Source organism: Leptosomus discolor, chromosome 6 (genome assembly GCF_034619465.1).
Source record: "Leptosomus discolor isolate bLepDis1 chromosome 6, bLepDis1.hap2, whole genome shotgun sequence".
NCBI lineage: Eukaryota > Metazoa > Chordata > Aves > Leptosomiformes > Leptosomidae > Leptosomus > Leptosomus discolor.
The window spans coordinates 11,612,210-11,633,438 of record NC_141396.1 but is presented as its reverse complement, the minus strand read 5'-3'; the positions used below and the strand labels follow the sequence as shown (position 1 = coordinate 11,633,438).

Here is a 21,229-nt window from a genome sequence, read left to right as displayed (position 1 = left end):
AATTAATTACTATGTAAATGGGGCATTGCTTACTGAGCACACTAAGGCAATTAATATGAGTCAAGATTTTCATGAAATGTGTGTAATCCATTATTTAGATTATCCACCAAATGTCGGCGCATCTTTTATCACTACGTCAGCAAGATCCTTTGGCCAGCCAGGTCCTACATTTTCTTCTCCTCCATCAGGGGTAAGAGTGAGTACCTAAGCAAAGTGATGTCCATGTTGAGATTCTTGTAGAAGCCACTTCTACTTACTGGAATAAAAACCACGAAGGCTTCCTTTAGACAATAACCTGAATACTCAGCCTGTTATTTCAACTTTGCTGCAGCTTTTTTATGCTTTTGATTTTGGCCGAATCAGAACTTGATTGTAGGGTTTTTTTCCTAGTGCTAAAAGTTGTTTGCTTGTTAGATTTGGGGAAGGGGGATAAATGATTTTCTGTGTATCCCATTGACTTTTTCCCCCCATCTTCTGAGTCTTTTCAACCCAGGAAGGTCAGCTTCAGCTTGGAATGAAGATTTGGATTAGTTTTTACTTACTCTGAGTATCGATCCCAGCAAGCAGCCATCCATCTCTCCAGTTATTTATGTGCAGCAGTCACTCTCTGCCTCCCCCATGCTGGGGTCCTTCTCCCAGGTAGCAGTAGTGCCAAAGATAGTGGCTGCAGCTTCGCTAATTCTTACTGTTACTCACCTGGAGGTCACAGAACAATTCATTATACTGGACTAACTTTTTCTTAATTTTTTTTAGTGTACCATTTATATAATCTCCTGGCACTGGTCGCTTTTCAGCAAGTTTGCTTTGGTGTACAGCCTTCATGGTTTAGGTTCATTACCCCCCCCCATTCAACACAGGTCCCCAGTTATATTGCTCTAATGCGCACTTGAATTTCTACCCTAATAATCAAAAAATGCCAGAAAAAAAGGTTAACATTGACAGTGGTTCTTACACTGACAAAGCAAAAAGATTTTAAAAGGGAAAAAAAAATACAAGAAAATAAAAGGCAAATAAAACCAAATCTTATACATAACGGAAATACAAACTTTTTAGGGTTAAAATGAAGCTCAACATATATTGGAAAGCTACGATTAAAGCTGGAGACATCCAGGACTCATGTTAGGGCATTCATGGAATAGCAGCAGTAATCCAGGGGTTCAAGTTTTCACATTGTTAGCTTTTGTGTGTACACCCTGATGCGGTCTCAGACACTCTGGAAAGCCAGGCTGAGTTGTGTCCCTATGCCACTCAGGCATTGCTTACAGAAACGTCGCCCAGATTTGTTTAATCCAAGCAATTTTCTACTGTGTGGTTTTGTTGTGCAAGAGGTTGTTTGAAGGGGGTTTAGCTTCTGCCTGTCACAGACACTGTGTGTGCAGGGGAGCAAAGAGCAGAGCTGCTCATGACAGCTGCCTCCAAGGTCAGAGGTGGAGTAGCAGCGGGTGCAGAGGAATGTTCCTTTTCATCATGTCTGTCAACCTTGCAACAAATGAAATTACTGCTAATACCAGTATCATTTCTCCTTAGAATCTGTCACTATTTATCATTTAAGCTGCCTGCAGAAGTCCTTCTTCTGAATGACCTGCAGTACTGTGAGAGATAAAAGAAACAATAACTTTGATTTTCCTGGACACTGTAAATCCTCTTTTTCTTAAGAAGCTCATTGGGTGGACAGGGAGCTATATTAGAGGTGTTAAGATTGAGTTTGCCAGCTGTCATTCACTCCACAACCCAGGTGGCTTATAATTTATTACACCTTTGCACGGTAGTATTCACTTTCAGCTAAGCTGCTGCCATTTAACTGAGCAGTGGGAGATTATACTTGACCCTGCATGTAATCATAAACAAAGTGTTCAGGTTTCTGGAAGGGCTTGCTCTGTGTTATCCATCTGCAAATAACTCTATCCCTCTTCAAAAGGCAAATACAGTGGTACAAGTCTTCACTCAGGCATGGAGAGCCGTTAGCACTAGAGGGATGGGACTGTCAGTTTCTTATTATCTTTAGAAAAGATTCATGTGAAGCTCGAGAAAGGGATAAAGAATTTGAAAAGCCAGAAATAAAAAAATTGAAAAAAAAAAAGCTGTAATAAAAATAACCAAATTGGATTGGTGAAATAATATGGCAAACGGTATGAGGTGCATTTCACTGCTGTGCATCAAATTATTTTTGTAGTAGTTGTCCAACTGCATTGGTAAACCTCTGCAGACACTGGTTGCAAAGAAAGTTAACTTAAGAGTCTTACTGAAAACCACGTTCAACACTTGACACGCAACAGCTCCCCTAACTTCCTGGCTGGGGGTACGGAAGGTGTATATTCCTTTTCTGGCTGTGATTTGCAGGTCTATTTAATGAATGGATCCAATTTAACTTCAATCAGCTGACAAGATTATTGCTTGGTACCGCCCATTGACTTCTGCTATGAGTATGTGACCACTTCTGAATCATGAATTACAGCAGATTTATGGCATAGCAATTTAATATAAGCCATTGCCAATTGTGGGGAGGTGGTAACATCTTACAGTTGTTTGATTTAATGCACTGCTGAGTGCGTGTCTGAACACGGGCTCTGGAGCCTACGTAGGGAACAGCTAAGTCTTCTGAGTCCCATAGACTTCTAACGTACCATCTCTTAGCAGTTCTAACAAATCAAAGAGAAGGTGCCAGGTGACCTGGCATGTTCCTACACCGGGACTGCATTTACTGTCAGGAGTTTACTTTTCCTCTGCTCATTGCAGTTGTATTCTTCTGCTGTGCATGACAGGCTGCCTTGCCAGACGCACGCAGACATCACCTGCTTTTCTATTCAAGTGGAGTTGAGTTGCTTCATCTTTTGCAGGACCAGATCTTTATTATTTTTCTGCTAGAGAAAATATTCTACTTATGGACTCTGGCACTTCTTTGACTTACCTTATGCACTTGGGCAGGCTCTGTAAGATGCAAGCTAAACAGTAGACCACTGTATAACACAGGCACTTGCTGCAGCAAAAGATACACAAATGGTTAAGTGGTGAAGCCTGGAGGGAAGGTGATGGGATGAAGGTGTAAATAAGATAACATTAGCTCTCTAACTTGTGAACTTGCTGGCAAGCCAAACATTTGTGATGGCTCTGGTGAACTTGATCCCACAAGATTACGTGATTTGCATTTTCCCTTGAATGACGCAATTTTAACTGAAGGAAGAGTTATTCCTTTAGTAAAATCCTAATAGTAGAGGTCATAAACAGGGAAATAGTCTGGGAAGACTTAATCCTGTGTGAGCTATGTTTTGCGTGTCATTAGCTGGGATAAATTATGTTCCTCTCTGAGTATGCTCTGATGCCTCTTTGCACAAGGAGTGTGGAGCCTGCTCTCCATGTCAGAGAGATGGGCAGCTCTTTGGGAACTGCCCCAGCACTCCAAAATAGACTTCCACCCTTGAGAAGTGATTACTGCACCGACACCATGTGCCTGTGCCAGCCTGATTCGGGAGCTCTGCCTCTCTGCATGTCCAGTGGTCACTGTGCCCCCTGGGGAGAAGTCCCTTCTACTGTGTGTTGTTGCAATGAGAGGGGAAAGTAGTAGGTTTTCCAACCTGAGATACAGCTGTGTGTCCTCTCACAAGTTAAATGGGGTCAGTTTTACCCCTGGCCCCATCTGTTCCACCGGGGTAGAAGGAAGATTTAAATTCAGCCCCTGCTATCCTGAACACCTCTGTAGTCACCTCAACTGATTTCTAACATCCATAAATTCAGCAGGGACTTCAGGGAGCATCTGTTTCAATCTCCAGGCACCACCAACACCACATAAATGGGCCTTTATGGAATACTTGAAAACACTCTTTTTTTTTGTGCATTGCTTGCAAATTACTGGCTAAGGGCTTTTTACTCGGCAACAGTGTGTGGTGCCTTCGTGTGCAGGGAAGGCACAGAGCCTCCAGTGGGACCAACAGGTAGATGCAGATGGGCTGGGGAAGGCTGTCTGACTTGGCAGAGGAGCCGTAGGGGTTGTGCTGGTGTACCAGTTGGGTATCAGCCCTGCAGGGAGCTCGTCAGGGGAGCTGAGACATCCCCATGGCGGGGGCACCTTCCGTCTCCAAACACCAAGGAACCTCTGAACTCTCACTGGGCCTGAGTACAGGGCAGTGGCCTGTGCCCGTGGCAGCCCAGCCCTCTGGTGTGACATGCCAGGGAGCTGGAGCCCTGGAGTCCATAAGGTTTGAGGGGCAAGTTCACTTTTGCAGCAGTAGCAGTGATCCTGTTTGCACGAAAGTGTCTCTTCTAGAAATCCTCTCTGGACTTTGTAATGTCCAGGGATGGGGACTCCATTGCAAGCTGCACTGCAGTTAAACACTTCCTTCCTTACTTGTATTTCTAAACCAGGATATTTTAACATCCTGGTTTAGAAATACAAGTAAGAAGGGAAGTGTTTTAAAGAAGGATATTTGTCCTTAATTACAGGTACGCAGGACAAAACATTTCGTTTTTTGCAGAAATAGAAGGTCTTATCTATTGGCTGGAATATCTAAGATAAAAACATCGTTTTGAGTTGTTTTTTTCTCCAGTTTCCCCAGAGGAAATCTACACTGGGTCGAGTTGTTCACATCTGCAACCTACCCGAGGGAAGCTGCACAGAGAATGATGTCATTAACCTGGGCCTCCCATTTGGGAAGGTCACCAACTATATCCTCATGAAATCCACTAATCAGGTACTGGGCATTTGGGGTCACCAGTGTTGATGTCTATTGGCATAAAGACATACTGACGTGAAGACAGAGTCTTTGGGGAAAATCTCTTTTTTTTGTAATAGAAATTTAAATATATGAAGCCTACTCTTAGAGTAAAAAAAAAATAATTGGAGTTCGCAGAATGAGATGATGGCGTAAACATGACCACTGCCTCGGTTCTCGTTAAAAACCGCCAGAAATCTCAATGACGAAGTGTAAAACTGTACTTTTAATAATAATAATAAGTTTTTAAAAGTTAATAACTTGTCCTTCTCTCAGCCATTTGTTAGGGTTACTTTCAGACTCCTCTTGTTCTGTTTGGGAGGTTTTTGTTACTTTCTTACCCATAGTTGTAGAGCTGAACTGGGCACTGAAGAATGACTTGCACTCTACCTGGTCTGGCTGTCCTACACTGTTTGCTGGACTGTCATTACAGCAGAAGCAGATCCCGCAGTGGTGTCGTTACAGTTACAGGCAGAGCCCCCAGCCATGGCTGCGCTGGGTGATCTGGCACACACACGCTAAAGGAAGGCTGTGCCCTCACAGGGGGCACTGACACCTCACTCGCTCCCTTTTAATCTGCACTGGATTGTAGTAGAGCTCTTGCTTTAAGGTAGCTTAAGTCTACCTTAAGTAGCTTAAGTCTACCAGTGGTGGTAGGCTGGGAAGGCTAGAAAATCTTCTGTCACAGATGTACCTGCAGCAGACGGTACAGATGGATGGAGAATCCATGCCAGTGGGCAATGCTTGAGATCGTAGTGTTTCAAAATGAAGTCATTACACAGCTGTGAGTATATTCCTTGACCAGTTAAACTGCAGCACATCAAATGCAATCTTCGTGTAAATATAAGTGCTAGTCAACATCGTTCAGTTTTTTTAAACTTTTTTTGGGTTTGTTCTGGCTGCTCATGCTTTTATCTGAATCCCTTGCAATTCTGCAAGACACAGCTGACAATCTCGGGAGCAGTGTGGGCTGCAGCGTTGCAGTTCTGCATCCTGTCAGCAGCTGACCACAGTGTAGAAGCACCAGTGAGGAAGTGAGGGAAAGGTGATGTTTTCATATATTGAGAAAGACTAGATTCCAGTCGTTTAGTTTTTAACTAAACTGTCTTCTAAAGTTGCATATCGGCTTCAATAGCTAGGTAGAAACCATTCTTTGCAGTTAAAAGGAGGCTGAGCAATGGACCAGGTGTTTCTGTTTTCACTCCAGGGCTGGAAAGCTACCCAATTCTGTACTAGCAAGACATTTTGCATGAGAAGAATCCAAACAAAAGTCATTGTGCTGCCTTTTGTCTCTTATACTCTGTATTTTTAATTATGTAGTAGATTTTAAAGCTCTCCCCATTTGTGCTAGGCTTTTCTGGAAATGGCTTACAGTGAAGCAGCACAAGCCATGGTGCAGTACTACAAAGAAAAACCTGCTATGATAAATGATGACAAGTTACTTATTAGGATGTCTAAAAGATACAAGGAATTGCAGCTGAAGGTAAGACAGTCATTCCTGATCAGACTTCCTGAGTTTCCATGGCACATCCTGGAGAATACATCTAAAAATCTTTGCTGGTTACTGATTTCTAATTAATGCTTTAATATTATGGAAAAAGAAATTAAGAAAGATAAATTAATGAATGTATGTTAATGATCTTTTATACTTAGCTACTCACTCTTGTTCTAAATTTTAACTCTAGAAAGAGATCCCATTTTCTCTGGTCCTCTCATACCATTATTTCAAAAATCCCTTCTGAGCTTCCTTCTGAGCAGGCTCCCCACATTGCTTGGTCTAACAAAGGTCTAAAGCACAGCCATGTGTAAGATACAACATGTCAGCAAAACTGAGACGGTCCTATCCTTTTAGGCAGGCATTAAGCCTGAAGCAATGCTTTTGAGTGCTTGCATGCTTGAGCCACCATCTCTATACCATGCAGTGATGGCAGGGCTAAACATCACACTGGTTTCTTTTTCTTTCTTTCTTATAAATGACCTAAATTTAAAAGCAAGATTTTTTTATTTTTTTTTTAACATAGAGTCAGAACAGAGCAGTGGTCTAGAGTGTGTGACACTTCTGATGTGGACACCTGAGTGATCTCCAAAAATCATGCTCTTGTGAACATATTTATGGAAGTTTATGTACTGCCATGTGTAATGCTATGAGGGTTCGTTTTTTTTATGAAGACTTGGACTGGAACTGGCAATGCAGAGCTGAAAAGCTTCATATTGTATTATCTAACACAGCACAAAGTTATTTTATAAAATAACTCTCTAATGTTCCAAGTTCAGAGGTTAAGAGGCCTTTTATGAGCCTTGAGGAAAACCAAGTAATTTGGGTAGTTTGGTTTGTCCGTCAGAAAAGTCTGTTTCTCTCCTGTACATGTATAATAGTTTAAGGAGACTTAAAGGATTTTTAAGGAGTTGCCAAAAGTTTATAAACCAGGGCAGTCTTTCTTAGCGTGGTACGGTGAGGAGTTCAAATGTTAAGATGGCAGAGACTGCGTATCATGACATAGAGGTTGAACAGGAATTACCCAGGAGAGTGTGGTAGCTTGCCTAGATTTCGGGAAGATTTTTTCAGCCTTTCCAATGGCAGTTCTTCAGGTCATAGAATTGTTTTTCTTTGCATGAACAAAAGCCCTTTCTCTTTGTTAAAAACAAACAAAAGTGCGACATGGAAGGGGGAATATGCTGAGCTATTTACCACTGTAAACTGCTCTGAGTTCCTGCATGATTATGTTGCTCAGCTGAGCATGCGCCAAGTGTTTGATGAATTGCATGCACTCCAGCCTGGAGTAGAGTATCTTTTATAAATTATCTTGAATCCCAAGTAATCAACACTTCCAGCACACATCTTTCTTGCACTTAGCTTTTCTGAAGCTCTTGTGTCCAAACATAGTCTCTTAGAGCTGTACTCCAGAATGAGCTGAACTCTGAGATGAAGAGAAGGCAGTTCATTACTAGAGGATCAGAGATAGGCTGCTATACATATTTAATTCAGATATTAGAAAAATTGTCTGGTTTGTTTCCTCTTGCATCCAATTCCTAGAAAATACTCTGTAGGGAATGTGCAACGGGGAAGGACAAGCTAATTTTCGAAGCCTGTTACAGCAGCCAAGTATGAGGAGGCAGTGCTACAAGGGAACAGAGTGAATTTTCCATTTGTATCACTTTACGGCTTTGATCATGTTATTGAGATACCAGCTGCAGAAAAGACTGTAACCACAACACTGAAACCAAGTTGTTTCTCAGTAGTAGCATAACCGAATGATGCATGGATGCTGTTTCTTGAAGGACAAAACACCTGTATTAGCTTGGAGAGTAGTGCAGCATGCTAAACAGTGTCTTTGTCTGATTTAGAAACCAGGTAAGAACGTGGCTGCTATCATCCAGGACATCCACTCGCAGAGGGAGAGGGACCTGCTGCGTGAAGTGGACAGGTAAATTTTCTCCATAGTTTGGAACTGGGACCTGGATAAGTCTGTAAACCTGCAGGTAAAAAAGGCGTTATCTGCGTGCTTCCCTCTCTTCTCTCATTTGCTTTCTTAGTTGGGATTTCACTTCAAATCACTGTAAAAATATAAGTGGATACAGTAGCAGGTGCAGGGCCTATATCATGAGATCAGATTGAAACTGTTCATGTTATGAAAATAAATGAACTATTTCCTACTGATGATGATGACTCATAAAATACACCTGGCACGTGAAGAACACGCAAATGAAGGCATTCCCCTCTTCTCCCCGCTGAATGAAGAGTGTGAAGGCTGGGAGTGCTGTGAGACCTAGAGGGAAGGAGCCAGTTCACATTACCATGTATTTGGGTATATTTCTGATCTGCCTGGCTTCTGGGCAAAAATGGAGAGGAATCCCAGTCCTAAAACATCTCTTTTAAACAGATGACCTTTGTCACTTTCATCTCAGAAGTGACCTAGATAAGTGAGTATTAAGGGTACAGACGTTAGGGTCATTGTGGAGGTACTAACATATTATAAGCTTTTAATGCTAAACCCCTGTGAGATGCTTTTAAGATTGAATGAATATATTCTTGACAGATCTTCGGGGATTTAGTTAAGCTCTGTGGATATGTCACTGCGTTTTCTCCTGTTCACTGTGTTTGCAGCTGTGCAGTGCCTGTCTGTGAAAGGCCTGGGGTCTCAGGTTCGCGGTCCCCAGGGCAGTCCCCATGTGTTCCCAGTGTACAAGAACTTGGTAGACCACAGTGGGTCAGCCAGTTACAGCTGCCTTTTCTCTCTGCAGCAGGTACGGCACGGAGAGGCCCCGCTCTCGCAGCCCCATAAGCCGCTCCCTGTCACCCCGATCCCACACTCCCAGCTTTACTTCCTGCAGTTCACCCCACAGCCCGATGGGGACCAGCAGGACCGACTGGGGAAATGGGAGAGAGTCGTGGGATCAGTCCCCGTATTCTCGACGGGAAGAGGAAAGAGACAGCAGAGAATGGCGAGAGAATGGAGATGAGAAGAGGGACAGGACTGACACGTGGGTACACGAGAGGAAACATTATTCCCGACAGCTGGACAAGTTTGATTTGGATGAACGGATTGAAGGAGGCAGAGGGCACAGAGAAAAATATTTAAGGAGTGGTTCCCCTGGCTCACTTCACCCTTTATCTGGCTACAAGAGCAGGGAAGATGACTATTACCGAAAATCCTCTAAGTCAAAATCTGACAAGTTTCAGAGGCAGCTGCAGGATTTACCTGGGAGATCTAAGAGAAAGGAAGAGGCAAAGTTAAGGGAACGCAGGCATTCTTACAGCGAGGACACTGCCAGGGAGGAGGCGGCTGAACAGAAGCACAGCAAAGTGTCTGAGGGCTCCAGGCAAAAACAAAGTGATAAGAGTAAGGTGAAGAAAGCTGAAAAAGACCAAGAGGAAGATGGTGCTGCTGAAGGCAGTGACGTGAAGGAAACCAAACCTCCTGAAAATGAGGTAAATAGAGGTCTCAAACTGTGTAAGAAGAAGGTAAATGCTGGAGTAATATATTTTCTGAAATATTTTAGATCAGTTGTGGGTGTGGTGCCAGTGACATGCAATGTTTTGACGTGGTAAAATCAGGGAGTATAGACCTAGAAGAGACCTTGGGAGATCATCTTGTCTACATCTTTGCCCACATCATGCAGATGTATTACACCATTGTGGTGTTGGCTATGTGGACATTGTCTTTCTCTGTCAAGCACAAAACGTCTTGAGTAACCACTAAGGGGAAGGGGACAGACAACTCACAACAAAACTGAGTGACAATCTGCTGTTCGCATGCAGGTTGTGTGTGCAGAGGCAATTGCCCTACTGCTGTCTCTTCTAAGTCTGTGCAGAATATCTCATAGCTGCTCTCTCTGCATCCATCACCACCTACCTGTGATGTGGATTGAGTTATGTGGGAATTAAGTGGTATTTTACAGGGATGTGCAATATTTGTAGGACAATACAGGGAGCTGGTTGTTATATTGCTAAAATGGGGAATGAACTTTTAATGAGGAACATTTTCTTTTTGGTCAACTCAGCAGAGAAATTGGTTTCTGTTAATCATATATCCCTACCCTCAGCTGTGGCAGGGAAAATTCACACACCTCTGTTCAATGTGCTGGCAGGAATCTCTTCCCATGGCAGAACCACTGAATCAGCTTACCTGTAAAATTATGGGATCTCTGGAAAAATACTCCCAGTCAGTAAAGCAGCAGGGTTTGTGTGTTTGATTCTTCACTAGGAAAAAGTGGAGAGGGAACAGATCAATATGCCGCATCCACTCGCTCCCAGTACAGCCCATGCTCATATGGCCACCCTACGGGGATCTCGTTACTGGCTTTTGGCCACCTTGCCTCCCCCAGTCCCCCCTGGGGATACGCCGCCGCCATCCACCCGCAGGGGTGCTGGCGCAGGAGGCTGCAGAGCTGCTTTGCTGACCTGGAGTCCATCTCTAGCTTGTGACTTTGTGCTGCCAGGGCCACCTTCGATTGTTTTCAGTTGAGCTTGCGTTTGTTGTTCTCGTATGGGGTCAAGGTTGGTGGAAATCTCTAGACCTTGTAACTCAGCTAGTCTCTGTAACAGGCAGCAGCACTACCTCATGCTGCAGATATGTGTGCCTGTACCACCTTTTGTCATCTTTCTCCTTTGGCTGGTATTTCACTGTGATGGATGGTTCCTTGGGAGGAGATGTCAGAGGGAAATGTCAGACAGCATCCTAAATCACCAGTGTTGCACACTCCTCTGCATGTTTTTCAAGTTATTTTAAAGTGGCTTTGTTAAAGGCATACCTCTCCAGGGACCACTGCTAATAATTTATTTTTAAAGGAAGAAATAGGTTTGAACTCACACTCTTGCTTCACCCCTCTTTTACCAAGTGCCAGGTACTACTGTGGTTTTGTTCTTTCAAGGTGTGAACTATGCAAGCAGTTGCATTCTCAACTGATTCTACATCAATAAACAAAACAGTTGAGGTCTTTTACAGAGTTTTAACACTGCTGGTCTCCTTGCCACGTCTGAGCTGACATAACAGGTGTGGGTAGAGAACAGAGGAGTGGAGGCTGGAAATTTTAACAAATTCACATTCTCCCCCACCTGTCTTCTAGCCAATTCTATGACATAAATTTCATCTCTCTAATTTTGTTGAAATTTCTTTTTCTTAATTCTTATTTGTGCAGCTTTGCAAATGGAATCCAATTGTTGGTCTTTTCCCACAGCCTAGTTGACTTGCATAAACTTTAGAAATAAAGAATGTGACCTTGTGAGTGACTTTGCTTCCCTAAACCCAGAATAGAAACATACTAGAGCACCACTGTGTGTTGCTATACGTGTATATGTTGTATTTATTTTAGCTTGGAAAAGAGGAGCAAGTTCCAGAGAAGAGCTCACCTTCAGCTAATAAACAAGGAAAAGAATCTGGAGAGATTCTGGAACACACAAGAAAAGAGAAGGTTGGTGACACATTGTTAGTGCAGCTTCCACGACAAAATGCGTGAAACCCCAGGTTTGGTAGCACATTCTCCCAACTGAAATATTAAACCCACACGGAAAGGCTTGTAAAGGGGTTGTAGAAGGGGGTTGACTAAATTAACTTGCCTTATCTTGACCTCTGCTTTAAGGGATAGCTTTTCCTGAAGTCTCCAGAACTCTTTTTTTAGTTGCTCTTTGCCCATGTACATTGCTTCACATGCACAGCCCTTGGCACTGGCAACTCTGAGTAACATATGCCCAAGTGAACTATGTAACTTTGTGAACTGTGCCCAAAAATAGGAGATGCGGTCAGTTAGTGGAGAAGGAGGGGACTGATGATAAAAACTTTTCAGAACATTGGCCTTAGATGGACTAGAGATAGCAGCCCCTTCTGATTGTTTCTGGTTTTAATTAAATAATGTCTTTACAGCACCCCTACTGCAGCATCACAGTCAGGGACAGCAATGTCCTTGGAATTCCTCCAGCTTCATATCTGTAGGGTCATGGGTTGATGGTCAGCTATGGAAGCTGTTGATATCTGTTGCTGTAGAAAACTGATCTCCTGGCAAGAACGGTGTCAACTCCCAGAGTTTTCATGCTGTTTTAGGATTCTAGGAGGGGAAGCGTGGGAATGGCCAAACAGGAGGAGAATACAGATTATTAATAGATTATGTGTACACGATGAGTCTGGGAGTTGAAATCTAAGCTGCAACTGTGTCTTAAAAGTAACTAATACCTTATAATTCTAATACTTCTGAAGTCCAGTATTAGTGTCTGAGTCCTATAAGTCTGTAACTGCATGTATGAGGTATTTCAGATTATGTACCTTGGAGTATAACTGTAAAACTGATTTTTCTTAAGGTCTAGGCCAATCTCTACCAACACAGTCCCTGGCAGAGGGCTCTTGCTGGTGGAAGGAAATGACTGCAGAAGGTAGCCACATTTTCTCAGTCACCGTAGGAATTTAAAGGACCTAGTTCAGCAAAGTGAAAGCTACAGTGGCTAGACTGGGGTTCAGTATATTCTCATTGTGCTGCCTGTTTCTCCCCACCCTGGGATGGAGATAGAGGAAGGGGAGAGGTTCATTTCCTTGGGAGCCACAGACTAGCATCAGTTGCATAATAAAGTATAACAGGTTGTCCCTTGCTCTGCTGCTTGCAGAAAAGTAAGAAGCAGGAAACTGAAGGAACTGTAATCCCCAAGGCAGTTACAGAATCTCCACAAAGTGAAGTTTATGTGATAACTAAAAAGAGATTGCTTGTCTTTGTGCATAAGGTTTAAAATCACAGCACCAAGGCATATCGTTCTTTGAAACTAAAATACAAGAGGGGTTAGGCATGGCCAGATCAAAGTTCTTTATGGTTACTGATGTTCAGAGCCCACTTTTTAACAGTGATGATCTGTAATCACTGATGTCTCAAATGTTTTACATCTTTGTGACAGGACCGAGACTGGGAGAGTGGAAGTGAGATAGAAGGCGAGACCTGGTATCCTGCTAACATGGAGGAATTAGTGACAGTAGATGAAGTGGGAGAGGATGATTTAATTATGGAGCCTGATATAACTGAGCTTGAAGAAATAGTACCAGTTGATCAAAAAAATAAAACCGCTTCAGAAATGTGTCCCTGTATGTCAACCATGCTAGAACTGAAAAACGATCACAGCCACTTAACCAGAAGCGAAGACAAATTTGCCCATAAAGCTTTAGAAACAAACTTCAGATCAGCAAAGGGCAGTGTAGCTTCTAGCAGCTGTCAGGACGATGAGGAGGATGTTGATAATGATGATGCTGTAACTGAAGCATCAAGCCTAAATCTGGACCCGGAGCAGAAGCCAGAGGAAGTGCAAGGAGACCAATCTGCTAAAGAGTCTGATCCCCAGCAGAAGGAAGGAAAAATTGATAAGAGCTCTGACACTCGTTTAGAGCCCGAAGATCACCATATACCTTCTGTTCATCTGAAAGAAGAGACTCTCCAGCTCCCTGATACATTTATAGATGATTACAAACAGATGGGATCACAAGGAGCTGAGAGCAGAGAAGTTATGGAAATGCTTGTTAAAAACGCTAGTGAAGAAACAAAACACGGAAGCCAAGAGTGTCCAGAGGCCAAGGGTAACTACTGTTTTTTTTCTTTTCAGCCCACAGAGAGCCTTGCATGTTTTCTCTGACAGTAGACTGAAATTTATTGCTAACAAGAATAAATGTTGCTAATAGTATCAAGACTTGTCCTTGGAGCAGCTCAGTAAAAGAACCCCCAGTGCCTTTCGCCAAGCTAAACCATTAGAGGCTCTTAGCTGAATAGTGTAAAGGAAATATGATAAGCAGCTTGCAAGCTTTCTGAAAGGCATAAGCTGCTATAATTGTCATGTCAAGGTTCACATGAGTTTAGCTGAACTCTTTCAGTGCCCTGCTAAATTTATTTTGAATTGTCAATGAAATGAGTGACAGTCTCTGAAGGTCAACAGAAAAGTATCTGTAATGTCTGGCTGGCTCCTGGACAAGGTGGGTATTCTTACACACTGTACTGAAGCGTTACTAACATGGAAATCATCCGTAGATTGTTACTTCTCAGTCCCTGTCCACACAAATACAGGCCTTTTGTCAGCACTTGCCTTATCATCTCCTGTTATCTACCACATGCTGCCTTTAATATAACTGATAGGACATGCTGTGAGATAGTGCCAATAAATGTAATCATAGCTGCCTATTAATATTTCAGCTGTCTGGTAAAAAAAGATCTTGAGTGTCTGAAAGTGACTTAAGTTCCTCATCACACTTTCAAATGAAACTTGAGCAAATGGGCTGTGCATAATGAGGGGAAGTGGAAAACAGCATAGAGCATGTTGGCCAGGAATGGGCTCTTGTGTTGCTACCAGAGTCCGTGTGGTGGGTTTGTGAACAGGAGCTGATGGAAGATTTTTGAGGGTGCAATTTTCCACCAGAAAATGCTGGAACATTTAATGTGAATCTCTGATTTTGATCTAACTTCTTCCTCCGGGACAGCTTTGAAACTCGCTTAGTTTCCAATACTTACCGGCTTGGCCTGAAGACACCTTGCCAGGCTTTGTGTATTTGGAGATAACACTGCCGTGCAGACTCCCTGGGACTGGGGATGGCAAGGTTGGCTCCCCTGGGCTGCCCGCTTCACGGACAGCCAGCTGGTGACAGAGTCGGGTATCCCAAGAGCATAGGTACTTCAGTGTTTTCAGCATCTCAGCTTCCAGCTTGCCAGCAGGGAGCCTGGAAGGCCCTGGGTGTCTTAAGAAGAGCTAACTGAAGCTCGCAGGTTTTCCAGGATCTCTGCTCCGGATTTGGAAACCTAGGATAGCCTTAAAGTTAACTGGAAAGCCGACCAGTCAGGATTTTATATTATTTTCTTTTAAATTACATAATAGACATATTTAAAACAATGAAGAAAAATTCATTCTTGTAGCCAGAAATTGCAGATCTTTGAACTACAGACTTGAAAGGCAGGAAGGGTTTGGTCTGGGCAAAAATATATTTGTTTTATGAGAAAATATATCCCTTATCTAGGTGAAATTTGCAATGCAATAGAAATTTTGTCAGGGTAAGGGAACTAGTTCTTTGATGTAAGAACTGAAGAACAGGAATCAGACTAGTTTATCTTTAATTCTGTTGCTCTCTGATAACAAATTTCTCTTTTTTTTTTTCTTTTTTTTTTTTTTTTTAAATAAAAGCGATTCACATGTTGGGAAGGGAGAGCATCTGTTCTTTTGACTGGCTTTATCTGCCTCAGCAAATCAATCCACTGTTTTCCACACCTTGAGTCTTCTGCCTGTGTCCATTAATGTCGGTCAGTAGGGACCAACCATCCCATCCCTGCTGTCCAGGAACCAAAATCTTCAAGTGGCCAAGAGCCATAAAGCAGAAGCTATCCCTTGGAGAGCTGAGGGTGGGAGAAGAGTGGCTCCAGTTGCCAGTGATGCTGCAGGGGTCCTACAGGAGGAAGGTTTGCTCTGCCCATGCAGCTCCTTAGGCAGTCTGGGGATTTGCTCTCAGCAGGTCCTGCTGGCACCCCCTTTCTCAGCAGCCCCCGTGATAGCCCAGCTCCATCGCTCGGTACCATACGTGGTTATGGAGCTGCAGTCTGACCATGCTTGTGCCAGAGGCATGTGTCCTGTTAAAGATCTATTTAGAGATTAAAATATGAAAAGAAAAAACATAATGAATGTGAAATTAGAAATAGAAAAATGGTCTACTGGGAGAAATAGGGGTGACTGCACAGTGTAGTACAGCTGTTGGAGTGGCACTGAGTAGGCCTTCGATTTGAATGGAAAAGCATTTTTTCCAGATTTTACTTCATTTATAGATCCGCCCAGAAAGTGTTCCCAAGAAGTTTACAAATGTCTCTTTCAACTAATAAACTGTTTTCATTCAATACATTTATTCATTTGTTAAGCAAATTCTAGGTACCTGGAAATGAGATCTCTGGAATACCCGGAGGTAGAGTCTAAAAGAAGGCACTCTCCGCCAGGCTGGGAACAAGAGGACGTCTTCACCGAGCTCAGCATTCCCCTGGGTACGTTCCAGCATTCCCCTGGGTACGCTCCGACGCCCAGGCCGCCTCAGCCTGCGATGCCGCCCACTGCAATACCTAGAGCTTACAACAAGATGTCACTTTAAGGCTACTTGCTATATTTATTTTTCTGAACAGATGTGAGGAGAGTGAAGGAACAGGGTATATGACAGGGGTAGCTGTTGAAAGAAATGGGCTTTTGATTATAGATCATTGCGAATTTCATTCCGATGAATGGCGAAAGATAGCTGTTAGTGTTGCTGATGAGATGAAGTTAGTTCCCTTGGACTATACAGGAAACACACATGAAAAAGACTTAGTAATTTAAAAGTCTTTGTCATAAAAGGATTGATTATACTTTCAGTATAAGCAAAAATATTGGGTTTACTGTGTAAATACTGACTGTGACCTGGAAGAAGTACAATCTAAAGAGCAATCTGTGTAACTTAAGCATGAATTTACTGCTAATAAGTACTACTGCGATTCTAGCCCTGGAGGTTACACAGTGAAGCTTCCAGTCAATGTTATGTACGAGAAGGTACATTTTTAAATATCTATAATATGTGAGAGAGAAGTGGAAGGTGTGTTTGCAATGCACAGGATTTTAAACCGCAGTTCAGTATTGCAAAATTAAGGAAATCAGAGAAATTAATCCAGGATTCAGTCTTCATATCTGTATCATTTAACTAAACAGCTTTTTTCTTTGAAAACGAGTTTATTGTGGAGGGGAAGGGTTTCAACTGACATTTTAATGTAATTCAGAATTTCTGAATAGGTGTGGAATTTGTGGTGCCTAGAACGGGGTTTTACTGCAAGCTCTGTGGACTCTTCTACACAAATGAAGAGACAGCAAAGACAAGTCACTGCAGAAGTACTGTTCACTACAAAAATCTTCAGGTAAAAATACACTTGAAGCTAGCTAACAGCTAGCTCATGGCGGGGATTGTGCGTAAGACAGATGATGCTACAAAAAAAATATTATTATTTTTATTCTGTGGACAGAATTCAGATGAAGAGAAATTTAGATAAGCAAAACTTTTCAGTAGTTCCAAATGTTAGCACACTAATTTCTAACTCCCAGATCCTTGAAATAAAATCCTGGATCATAAATAAAATGGGGCCAGGGGATAATTTGATCTTCTCACCCGCATTCTCTGTTCTTGAGGGTCCCAGACGTTTCTATCACTGGGAGTAAGCCCAGCAGCAGCCCTTCTTATTTCTTAATTTCAGGAGTGTTAAACGTGCCACTTGTTCAGTAACGTTGCCAGACTTATTTTTGCATCAGCGTGAATTTCTGCAGCGTGTTTGAGCACGCAGTACTTGGTGACGCCCAGGCTCTCCGAGGCGTTTCCTGTGACCTGCTGAAATCACCTCCCTGTGCTACAGAACAGCGCGGCGGTTCAGCCACGCAGAACACCACTACTGAATAATTTCTATAGGGGTATGCAGAAGCATGTGATTACTTGTATGGGTTCCATAAGAACATACCATATACTAGCCGGCTAGTAGGCATTGGCTTTTCTAGTGACACTCAGAGTCAAATAATTTCTGTGGGAGAATTTTCTTGACTTTACTGAAGTTACGTAGCTGTAATCATACAAAGGCCTCTGGCTTTCAAGGTCTGTGCTGCAGAGCTGTGATGCTTGCTAATAATGGAGCCTCCAAGTGTAAGCTTGAAAAACAGGTGCCCAGTTTGCATGCCTTTTCTGGCTTCGTACAAAAAAATCCGGAGGGATTCACCAGAGGTGGCACCACTCAGTGCAGACTGCGTATCCCATGCAAGTCTGTCCCAAAGAAACTCGTGCTAAAGCAAAGATTGTGACTCCAGCCACTGCCTGTGGCAACTGGTCCCCTGCGAAGAAGAGGGATTTTTTTCAGTTTCTAGGTTATGTTGTTAAAGGCATAGAAAAAAAGGTCCAACTAAAACAGAGTCAAGGTGAAAAAAAAAAAGTTTCTCCCCGTTAAGACACTCTCCATGACCGCTGTGGTAGATAGATATCTAACACTGACTTGAGATAAAAGAACAAAGACCACAAAAGCTGTTAAAATTAAATCTGTCAAATATGGTAATGAAAACAGACTGTTCTGTGGAGCTGTGCTTCTTATCTTACTAAATGGAGGAAGTCAATGTCTCATCCAACTTTTGCCGACTCAAGTGGAAACTCAGCAAATTTTAAATGATTGATCTGTATTACTAGAACCCTTTTAATTGCAGTAATGTTTATTTATGCACTCTGCAAAAAATGTCAGTCTTCTATGAGGATGCAGTTTAATGAGTGTATCCACCAACACGGGAACTACAGACTCTGACTTTTACTCAGAGTCTGAGCTATGGGACTGCTGCTGCAGATTGTCTTTCTGTTGTCTTGCCGACCTGACAAATACCATTGTCCAGTGACAATGACACTGTCACAAATGCTCTCATGGCTGTGAGTCTTTTATAGTCGATTTGCTACCTGTCTTTCATGTGATCTCCTTGGAGCCACATCCAAAATATATGTTCAGTGTTTGGATTGGAATGCAAAAACTAGACAGTTTGCTTACCAGTTTTCTTCCAAAAGCCTTGCTTAGATGATGATGATTTTGTCTTGAAGTAAAATAGTCAACTTCATCTAAGTATGATGCTCCTTGAAGAACAGCAATCACTGAAAAAAAATCAACTGTTTCTCTGTCAGCCTTGCAGGCTTTTTGTAATTTTCCACTCTCTTCAGCTTAATAAATTATTTCCCCAGGTGGTATTTATATTTACAGATCCACTGCACTTTCCATGTCCAAAAAATCCATCATTTGGCCATCCCTCCCATCACTACCACAAAAAGGTGTCGGATTCATCTGGTGTAAGCTACCTTGGCAACTCAGTGCAGCATTTTATCCTGTTTTCCAGGGATATTTTGCAGTATTCATCAAAACTTGTATTTAAATGAAAAAATTTTTTTTCCTTGACTGTCATTTTGCTTTAAATTAATCTGAATGTCTGGTCTGTGAACTTCAAATCTGGTGTTTGTGGTACGCATGGTAGCTGACAATATGTCAGCTAAAGGTGGTGGATAAACCTCAGTCTTATTTTGGTGAGTAACCATTAAAACCCCAAAATGCATGGGCAAGCATTAGTGAGTAATTACAGTTCATGGTGTATAGATCACTTCTCCCAGCCTTTATGGACCCTATATCCCTGTATACTACTGTAACGTTTACTCTGGCTTTCTGCCACATGGAATTTTGTACCCAGAGATCAAGACTGAGAGTTGTGCAACCCCACAGCCAAATCTCTATATTCAGAGTAACAAGGGTGGCGTTGTCATTTTGTCATGGGTCACTGCCCACTCAGTACCATTACTGAGTGCCTTTCAGATGTACCTCTTACATCCAAAACTTGTCTTTACGTGAGACAACCTGGCAGCCCTAACACAGCCCTGAAGTTTTTCACGCCCATTTCTCATTTCACCTCTTCCCCACGGATGCCAAAGAGTAAACCGTACTCTGGGGGAAGTAGATAAAATTTTGCAGTGATGTGAGACGGTCTCTTCAAAACAAATCAGAATGAAAAATTAGCTGGAAAAGAGAGTTTTGTGATCCTAATAATGTGCACATCAGTTATTCTTGCATGTGGTATATGTATACGCCATTATACATATATACATGTATATACATATATATATATGGGATATATATATAAGTCATTACACATCTCTACATTATGATGTGGGAATTTCCCATGTGTCCCTTTACACTAGCTGCTGCTGAAGAAGCTTCTTTCCATCCATTTCTAGGTCTGTTGACCTTGACTGGATATTTTGAGCACCATTTTCAGACCCAAACCAGTTCATGGTCCGTTTTGAATGCAGGTCTGCGAACTACGAGCGCTGCCAAAAGGCCGAAAACCTCACTGGCCATGTATTTGTAAATCACACTGAGTACTTAAAGCACTGAACAGCTTTATCTTAGAGAAACACAATATATGTAAATACTCTAGCCAGAGTGGTGAATTGTGTTAATTATTACTGAGTTTGATTATTCCCTTAAAACAAATGTTCTTGTCCGAAAGGTATACCTCTGAACTGGACGTGCTGAAAATGTAATAGATACACTTTCAATTGTAGCTCAAAAACTGCATCTGTTTTCTGACACACCAGTTTTATGCTAGCTTAATTCAGCCAGCTCAGTGGAGTTGCTTCCGGCCCTACAGCATGTGGGAGTAGAGAGTTTGCAAGAAGAGGTGAGGTCTAGTTGTACAGACTGATGGGGAGTCATGGTCCTCCTGGTTCTGCCACCAGTTCCCCTCGTGGCACAGAGTAAATCACTGAACTTCTGAGTATTCTGTCCATGTATTCAGGTAGTTTGCCCGACACAGCTGTATTTCCTGGCTTGAATTTTCACCAAAATGGGGTTTCTGTGTGCTTTCTTCCCTTTTGAGGTGCTGGGAGAGAGTGTGAGAGCTCTGAAAAGGCATAAAGCATCCCATGTTGAATATTTTCAGTTTTGGTAACGATGCTTTGCTTTTGATGTGATTGCAGAAGTATCTATCCCAGCTTGCAGAAGAGAGCCTGAAAATGAAAGAAGAAGGCAGCCATCTGCCTCAGGACGACACTGGCATTGTTCCTCACTTTGCAAAGAAAAAACTATGATGCGGATGAACTGGAAGAGCTATAATGAGTGAATGCTGATACTTTATTTTTTTAATTTCTATGATATAACTGTCAATTTGCACTGTACAGAGGAGGGGAAATAAAGAGCATGTTCCATGCATCTATGCCCAGAGTGCCATTAAAAACCAAAATGCCTGAAACTGTTTCCCACGGTGAAGCAATGCTGGCATATCTGTAAGAAGTGGAGCAATTCTTTCTCACACTCTGTGTGCTGGGAGTGGTTTCCTAGATTAAATCAGAATTCTCAGGGATTCTTAAAGTTTTAATTCTGATGTGACACATCAGGTCAGGCAGAGTATTTAGAAGCATTCAGCATCCTCCAGTGGACGCTGGAAGGAAAGATGTGACTATAAATAGGCTTTAATGTTGCTTAAAATATCTTCAGCCATTTCACTCATTGCCCCAGTG

General features: G+C 42.4%; 1 protein-coding gene across 1 annotated transcript in view; it reads left to right on the top strand.

Moving 5' to 3' along the window:
- The window catches only part of RBM20 (RNA binding motif protein 20), a 102,134-nt gene extending 81,334 nt beyond the window's left edge, over window positions 1–20,800 (top strand). Inside the window, exons 5-14 of the mRNA XM_086466945.1 lie at window positions 99–190; window positions 4,542–4,685; window positions 6,058–6,189; window positions 8,052–8,131; window positions 8,949–9,636; window positions 11,520–11,618; window positions 13,081–13,750; window positions 16,059–16,178; window positions 16,951–17,072; window positions 20,690–20,800. Of these exons, the coding sequence (XP_086323071.1) occupies window positions 99–190; window positions 4,542–4,685; window positions 6,058–6,189; window positions 8,052–8,131; window positions 8,949–9,636; window positions 11,520–11,618; window positions 13,081–13,750; window positions 16,059–16,178; window positions 16,951–17,072; window positions 20,690–20,800 (2,258 nt within the window). The remainder of the gene's footprint in view (window positions 1–98; window positions 191–4,541; window positions 4,686–6,057; window positions 6,190–8,051; window positions 8,132–8,948; window positions 9,637–11,519; window positions 11,619–13,080; window positions 13,751–16,058; window positions 16,179–16,950; window positions 17,073–20,689) is intronic.
- The last annotated feature ends 429 nt before the right edge of the window (window positions 20,801–21,229 follow it).